The sequence below is a fragment of the Akebia trifoliata genome, chromosome 3, assembly GCF_017979445.1.
Source record: "Akebia trifoliata isolate Shusen 1 chromosome 3, ASM1797944v1, whole genome shotgun sequence".
NCBI classification, from domain to species: Eukaryota; Viridiplantae; Streptophyta; class Magnoliopsida; order Ranunculales; family Lardizabalaceae; genus Akebia; species Akebia trifoliata.
The window spans coordinates 3,003,982-3,012,589 of record NC_141377.1 but is presented as its reverse complement, the minus strand read 5'-3'; the positions used below and the strand labels follow the sequence as shown (position 1 = coordinate 3,012,589).

The following is an 8,608-nucleotide window of genomic DNA, read 5'->3' as shown; positions in this document are numbered from 1 at the left end:
GGCACTCCAACTTTTACTTATTACACACAAATTAAAAATAAAGAAAATAAGTAAATGGTTGATAATAAGTAAAAGTTGGGGTACCAATAGAAGCTCTCTCATTTTTTTTTTGATGGATTTCTATTTTTTCGGTTTAGGATTTTATATGAGCATAATAATAATAGTAAACACCTACTAATTTTTTTTAACAGACTGCTATAATGTTTTGTATTGTTAAGAATATATTTTGAATAAAAACTTTCTAATGCTCAAAGAGTATCTTTTAAGAGGCAGAAAAAATTCCATTATTCTACCAAAAACTCTAATATTCTACTACCCTAAAAAAATCCTATCTTATTCTAGAGGTTTGAAGGTTGAAGTAGATAGAATGTTCGTATTGACAAGAAGAAGAGAATGGGTTACTTGATAATATATACCACCAACTTCTGAGATTAGGAATCTAAGAGTGCGAAACACTAAAAATAGAAATTGAGAAACATGTTTGACTAAATTCTCATTAGTGAAGTGTTGTTTTGTGTACGAAAGTTGTAGGGCTTGGACAGGTTGGGCTCAGGGACAGATATGAGTATATACATTTCCAATCTGAACTTTTTATCCCTATCCAACCGAATCTATATCCAAATCCAAATCCGACTCAAATCCTACTAGCTAAAACAATAACTGAACCATTTTGCTTTCACTAAACCAATATTTGGATTTGATCGAATTAATTAATTTGGATTAGTCAGGTAGATAATTTCGAACCATTCAAATTTATTTAAAGGACAATTGCTAAAGATTTGGCCAATAGAGGCCTTGGATTATCAATTGCTAGAAATAGTATTTGATGGTTGGATTTTCTTAACAAGAATAAAATATTCTTATTTGCAAAATTAAGTACTATTTGATAGTTTTTGTCGTCCAAAAGCAAATTCTAAATTCTGAACTACTCTATTATGACCTCCATTAATAATATAATATTAAAAATTAATATTATATAAAAATAAGAAAATAGAACAAGAATTAAAACTTAATTATAAAAGTATGTATTTCAAATCCCCAACTTTATATAGGAATGATAAGAACATAAAACTTGGTATCAAAGTAAAGCAGCCCACAACATTATTAAGATACCATTGTCTATCGTACCAACAATGGATAAAGAACAATGATTGTGAAAGGAATCATGATAAACTGACTCGAAAAAGTCACACTAAAATCACTCAACTGCACAGAACCACAAAAAATTTCCTACATCATGAGAAAAAAAAATCTATGACTCCGTACATGCCATATCAGTTGAGTGAATTTTGAGTATCTTTTTTCGAGTTAGTTTATCACGACTCGAAAGATTGCTTAGGTACACACTACACAGTTTGGGAGTTTGTATTAATTTTTTAGAGCTTCTACTGGCACACCAACTTTTCCTCATTACACCCCCAATTTCTTATATTATTTATCACTCCCCAATTAGAGATTAAAATACATACTTCAAACATTACAAAAGTTTAACTCAAATTGCAATCTCAACATTATGACACTTGTTCAAACAATTTTAGTAGTTGTAACTATTTGATTAGGCTGGTATAAAATATTAAATCCAAATAAATGAAATCAAGCAAAAAGTGGGGTTAAAAACATAAGAGCTTCTACTGGCACTCCAACTTTTACTTATTCTCAACTGTTAACTTATTTTCTTTACTTTTGATTGGGGTGTAAGAAGTAAAATTGGGTTGTCGATTGCAGCTCCCTTTTTTTGGTATGACATTGTAGATGTAATTTGAAAACCTTAGGACACCTATAAAGAGATATGTGTGGTGGGCCCACAATAGAGCAATCTTGCAATTCTTTAGACCTGATTTGAAGCAAAGAATTGGATTCAAATTTGCTTTATGAGGTTATATAAGCTTGGTTGGAAACAATCCTAGACACCACACCTCTCTTCCCCCCCGAAAAACTTTCCCATACATTTCTTTTGTCTCTCTTTTGTGTAAGAAGAAATGGATGCAAAAACAACTGCGGCCCCAATGCAGAAGGTGGAGTCTGCACAGCCACTGCAGAGGACCGATCGTGATTTCCCGGCACTAATGTCATTGCAGAAAGTTGATCCTGCACAGGCACCGTTGAGGACCGATCGCGATCGCCAAGCACTAAACCCATTGCAGAAAATGGAGCCTTCAACACAGAAAGTGATGAGCAATGAGCTTGCACCACTAGTACCAATGCAGAAAGTGGAACCTGAGCCGCAACAACTGATGAGGAATGAGCACCCACACACACCACTGGTGCCAACGGTGCCTATGAAGAAAGTGGAGCATGGGACACAACTAATGAGGAATGAGCACTCGCCACTTATGTCAGTAAAGAAAGTGGAGCCTGCACAGCAAATGATGAGGAGCGAACGTCATCTCTTCACGTCATCTGACGACAATGTGATGATAAGGCAAATCCAGGGCACCCATGCACCAGATGGTCGTGAAGTTGATGTCAAACCTCTTTTGCATATTGTCGAAAACATCCTTCTGCGTGCCACCCCAAGCACCCTTGGCGTACAAGTATATTTCTCAACTTATTTATGCATTTTTTTTTTCGCAATATTTTACATTTAGTCATCATCATCACTATTACTAATCCATGGTTGCTCGACTTGTTTTATGTAGACCACCACACAAGCACATATGGATGCATTGGACGACAAGACTCAGCAAGAGAGCTTCATTGGCATGCTCGAAGCATTAGCATATACGATACATAAGATTTCCTGTGAGGTAATTATGAAAGGGTGAAAGTATGATCCATGCGACAATTAATTGTATCATATGGGGTACATGTCATGTCAATCATACAATCTAAAAGCCACTTTCTAAACCAAAAAAAAAATAAAAAATGTATGTACAATTCCATGTAAGATCTTTACAATTACTTTATAGGCTTAAAAATGAATATATATGTTGACAGATATCTAGCAAGTGTTTGGGCAGTGGAGATATGCACGCGACAACTTTGTCACTGTTTAACATGTTATCGGGCTATTCATGGGATGCGAAGATGGTCCTGGCATTAGCAGCCTTTGCTGTGAACTATGGCGAGTTCTGGCTCCTGGCACAGATATATCCCACAAACCACTTGGCCAAGTCAATCGCAGTCCTTAAGCAACTACCAGATATCATGGAGCACAATGCCTCATTGAGGCCTCGGTTCGAAGCACTAAACAACCTTATAAATGCCATGGTGGATGTAACCAAGTGCATTGTTGAGTTGAAGGAGCTTCCTAGACAATACATTACGCCTGAATCATCTATCATGGCCATGGCCATGGCCCATGTCCCTACTGCTTCCTATTGGACCATAAGAAGTGTTGTGGCTTGTGCATCCCAGATCATCGCTCTTATAGGCTTGGGGCATGAGTATGTGGTCCATTTCATGCCATGCTTGACACTTTAAATGTGCTTTTTCCAGTCTAATTGAAGGTTATTTTTCTATTGTATTTCAGGTACATAACAGCAACAACCGAGGTTTGGGAGCTTTCAGGCTTGGCTTACAAGCTCAGAAGCATACATGACCATCTAAAAAAGCAACTAGCTCTTTGCTATCAATACATAGGTGAGTACAGCCAATTCATCTATATGAGTACACACACATACACGCACACACACACACGCACAAACATACACACATATACATATATATATATATATATATATATATATACACACATGATAGAGGGAAAACTTTTGAGACTGACAAGAGATAACAATGTGATGTAGATGAAAAGAGACACCTCGAAGCTTATCAGACACTTGTGCGCCTCTTCGACACAATCCACATTGACAATATGAAGATTCTAAGGGCATTGTTTTACACTAAAGACGATCTGCCACTCTTTGATGGTTCAAACAAAACAAAGGTCTAACTCTGAACCCTTATTCCTTTGGACTTATATTAAATCTCAATTTTAGTTAAGATCAATCTAAACCCACCATTTAAATCATTCCACAAATAGAACTTAGTAATAAATGTCCCATATGAGACACATTAAACGGTAAGTTTTACTAATTACATGTGAGCCATTACTGCAAACAATTGCACCCACTTGTCTCAACATATATATGCTAAATAACATGTTCTTGTTACATTGTGTGACTGCAATAGGTTAGCCTTGAGATACTGAGGAGGAAGAATGTGTTAGTGCTCATATCAGACCTTGACATATCCAACGATGAGCTTTTGATCCTCAAACAAATGTACAGGGAGTCCCGAGAACACCCAAATAGGTTAGAGAGTCAGTACGAGGTCGTGTGGCTCGCAGTCGTGGACAAATTGACCCCATGGACTGAAGAAAAGCAAAAGCAATTTGAAGCTATGCAGATGCAGATGCCGTGGTTGATAGTGCATCAGCCTACATTGATTGATCCGGTAGTTATCAAGTACATCAAGGAAGTTTGGCACTTCACAAAGAAGCCTCTCCTAGTGGTGTTGGACCAACAAGGAAGGGTTGTGTGCCTGAATGCACTCCACATGATGTGGATATGGGGAAGTCTAGCCTTTCCTTTCACTAGCTCAAGGGAGGAAGCCCTGTGGAACAATGAATCTTGGAGGCTCGAATTACTTGTCGATGGAATTGATCAAGAAATACTAAATTGGGTACGTACATCTATGCAGCTTTTAATACTTAATACTTACAAAGAACAATATATAAATACAGACATTCATAATAACATGTACAAATATAATATAATGGATGATAGAATAATTAAATTGGGAAAATTAGTGTGTAGACTCACATATTGATATGATGTTGAATTGCTTTTCCATACAGATTACTGCAGACAAATACATTTGTTTGTATGGAGGAGAAGATATTGAGTGGATAAGGAAATTTACAGTCACGGCACAAGCTGTCGCAACGGCAGCTCGAATTCCATTAGAGATGGTGTACGTAGGGAAGAGCAATCCCAGGGAGCGAGTGAGGAGGAATGTTGCCAGCATTACTGTGGAGCATCTTAGTCATTGTTTGCAAGACCTCACGTCAATATGGTTCTTCTGGGTTCGGTTGGAGAGCATGTGCTACTCCAAAATGCAACTAGGCAGGAGCGTCGAAAATGATCCAATAATGCAAGAGATCATGACAATGCTTACCTTTGATGGAAGCGATCAAGGATGGGCAGTGATCAGTAGAGGATCGACTGAGATGGCCAAAGGTAAAGGAGATACAATGTTGACAACCTTCACACAGTTTGATTTGTGGAAAGGGTATGTGGAACCTAAAGGGTTCATACCGGCCCTCAAAGATCACCTCCAACATCTTCACACCCCACACCACTGCAATCGCCTCGTACTCCCAGGGAATGTCGGAAAAATCCAGGAGTTGATGGTTTGTGCTGAGTGCGGCCGCCCTATGGAGAAGCTTCTCATGTATAGGTGTTGTACTGACTAAGATAATGGCGACCCGTATAGTAGGCCCCTCTTTTGTTGGGTGGGTCCATACGTAAAGTAATTGCTTGGACTGTATGTTTGATGGTTTCTAGTATTGCTATGGGTTCACCCTGTGAACAAAAATAACATTTAGGTCTTTAAGGGAGAAAGAATCTTCTGGCTCCACCTTCGATAAAGGGTTCAGGTTTCAGTCGGTTTAGTTTCACATGTTCAAGTTTAAAGTCCATGTTTCATGATGTAAAATAAAAAAAACTATTTCATTTTATGATTGTTGGATAATATGAGATCTTGAGACAAATAAATCCTAAATGGTAATAGATTTGAATAAATAGAAATTTGGGAGAATTTGTCGGTATGTGACTAGGGCATAGAGAAGCCATTATCCTTCAAAACCAAATTTGTGCCCTTTTTCAATAGTAATTACATTGCAGAAGGTCTCAAGTGGTTGCTTTGAAAATTCAACAGTCATCACATAGCTGACAGTGCCCTTAGAAGTAGCAGTTCCTTTTCCTAGGGTGATCCACTACTTAATAAACACAAAACTTGAAATAAGATTTAAACCCAAGCCCAAGCTCAACCTGATGCCTGCATTTGTTATTGCGTTTGTGACAGAATCACCTTAAGATTTTCTAGCGGGTTGCACTGAATCTCAATGAGCTCCAGTCCCAATGTTCCTTGGGCCCCTATGCGCACGAAAGGCCCATTTTATTTTATACTCACATCTAAACAAGAGGTATAGCGGATGCCTTTATAAGTTGAATACACAACTTTCATCTTTATTCAATGTTGGACTAAAGACTTAGAGGGCTATCTCTACAACTCTCAAGGGAAAGGAAAGCAAAAGGATTCTTTTGCTTTTTCTACGAACACAATAATGGAAAGAATTGTTTTAACTTAACGATTCAGAAAAAAAGAAACACCTAATAAACTATGAGTCAAAATACAAAAAAAATAAATAAGGAATTAGCGCAGAACCGATAAGACTGAAAATAGTTTGGTTGTTTATTTCTAAATGTTGGATTTGAGCATTTTACTTGGGTCATTGTTAATCAGCTCGATCCTTTTTTCTTTTTTTTTGCTAAATGAAATTTGTATTAAAGGATCAAAACTTTTTTACAATGCGAATGTGAGGAAGCATCAACCTATCCCCCCTATAAGCTTGTTTTGCTAAAGGTGGTAAGTCTGATAAAGAGGAAAAAACAAGAGAGCTATTACAATGAATTCCATTGTTTGCTAGAGTGTGAGCAAAACCATTGCATTCTCTCCATATACACTAAACTTTCCACCTGATTCTTGAGAGAGCTTCCTCGATACCAAGCAACACATGACTTGATTTCCATGGGTTGGCTTCCACTATGTGAAAATATCAAAAACTCGATGGCCCAAAACCGTCGAATTATGAATCCATTCGACAGTCCTGACCATCGAATTGGGTCTTGTCGAAAAAAAAATTCGACGGCTGAAAACCATAGAATTTTTTTAAATTCGATAGTTAAGGGCTGTCGAATAAATATTTTCGATGGTTATGGGCCGTCGAATCTGGGAATTTTACAATATTTTCGATGGAATAAAGTCGTCGACTTAATTTAAAGACCAATCTGCCCAAATGCTTTTGTCTTCAACCTATACCTGTGAAAAAATCACATATTCATATCCACATCGACATTCACATCCCATCCCATCCACTATCATCCTCATCCATTCACATCCCATACACACCAATTTGCATTCAATTCATAGTATCAAAGAATAATAACATTTTAAAAAAAATTACTTATATAAGTCAAAGTTATAAGTCAAAATTTTTATCTCATATGTTGGAAGAATTCTTGAGATAATGTTCACATACATTAATGTAATGAAGTCTAAAAAAAAAAATCCCACTTTCAATCGGAAACGGATTAAGTTCTTTGCAAGGTTCCCACGACATCCTGAACCTTCTTTGTGCCCAGCTGTCTTTCCAGTAACCATGATGATGCAAGAGAAATCAAGGGTTTCCTACCCAACTGCCTCAAGCTGCTCTGCCATGGCACTTGCTCTGTCAAAGCTAAAGGCACCAACACGACCCGTGTTTCTCCCTCGTAACTGCTTAGCTAGTCCAACGTCTGTGGATTCTCTCACTTGGATACAGAAAATCGAGCTCAACAACCTGCACAAGTCAGACACAGGTTACCGTTAGTTTAGCATCTAAACCAGAACAACATACAGAAAGAAAATAGCAAAGTAGTATTACAGTTTAGAAAATTGGTTGGGTCCTCAAAATGGAAATATAAGTAAAAACAAGGAGGTTTAACAGCATAAGGTCTTTATATAGGAACAAATGATGAAACTAAGAACACTTTCATGCTAGAACTATTCCAAGGATGCCCTAAGAATTCATTCAAATCATAAAACAGAGTGAACAGTGTTCAGATAGTCTATATACATTCAGTGCACACACCTTGTTACTGTGTCATGGCTTTGATCAAAACTCAGACTTAGAGCCTGTTGTGTGTTTTGTGTACAACAAGCTTATGGCTGGAACTTCGGCATGAGAAGAAACAATAGCAGAGAGGAGCTGAAAGTTTGTGTTCCCAATGAACCAGAAGAGAGCCCATTTGAGGTTGCAGAGAGTGTACTTAAGAGCCTTGGTCCAATTCTCTTGCTTTCTAGTGGTATGTTGTTTTCTTGATCCTTAGAATTTGCAAAATCAGTAAATTCTTTTAGGCATGTCAAGAACAACGCCATAGCTTTGTCGTAGCGAGTGCTCCAAAATAGGTTCACGGGACCAAATCTGGGAAAATAAATAAATAAATCCCCTAAATTAGTTATAGATAAATAAATAAAATAAAAAAAGAATACCAATGCGGGAAAATGTGTTTATTTGGTAAAGACCAAATAGATGGTCTAGGATTTACTTAGTGGCCAATATGGAGCATAACAAGTCATTGAACTTCAATGGGTTAGTTTAGAGCAATCCATTAACAATCAATAGGTACTTGGTACTTACAATTCATACGTATTGTTGTTACTGTCCATAATCCGAGGGTAGCTTCCCATTGGAAGATTTTTAATTCAATATCTGGTAATCAATAAATTAAGGATATCCCACCAACTATTTCATACTGAATTTTTCTTACAAGGAAAAATTATTCACATTCATAAAAAGTTCCAACAATTTCTGCAACAATTGGCACCAAAATTGTTTTAAATA

The 8,608-nt window shown here is 37.2% G+C and overlaps 1 protein-coding gene and 1 long non-coding RNA gene across 2 annotated transcripts; one reads left to right on the top strand and one right to left on the bottom strand.

The window, feature by feature from the left end:
- The first annotated feature begins 1,953 nt into the window (after nucleotides 1-1,953).
- On the top strand, nucleotides 1,954-5,691 carry LOC147405543 (protein SIEVE ELEMENT OCCLUSION B-like). Its single transcript, XM_086432715.1, has 7 exons — nucleotides 1,954-2,534; nucleotides 2,640-2,747; nucleotides 2,938-3,386; nucleotides 3,473-3,582; nucleotides 3,747-3,886; nucleotides 4,132-4,623; nucleotides 4,799-5,691. Exons 1-7 carry the CDS (start codon nucleotides 1,980-1,982, stop codon nucleotides 5,414-5,416), a joined length of 2,472 nt encoding a protein of 823 aa, XP_086288841.1. The 5' UTR covers nucleotides 1,954-1,979; the 3' UTR covers nucleotides 5,417-5,691.
- A 1,477-nt stretch (nucleotides 5,692-7,168) lies between these two features.
- Nucleotides 7,169-8,602, bottom strand: LOC147405542 (uncharacterized). The gene is made up of 3 exons (XR_015175740.1): nucleotides 8,405-8,602; nucleotides 7,856-8,188; nucleotides 7,169-7,564 (listed from the first exon to the last, which is right to left on the bottom strand). It is a non-coding gene; the product is annotated as an uncharacterized LOC147405542 (long non-coding RNA).
- Between the last annotated feature and the right edge of the window lie 6 nt (nucleotides 8,603-8,608).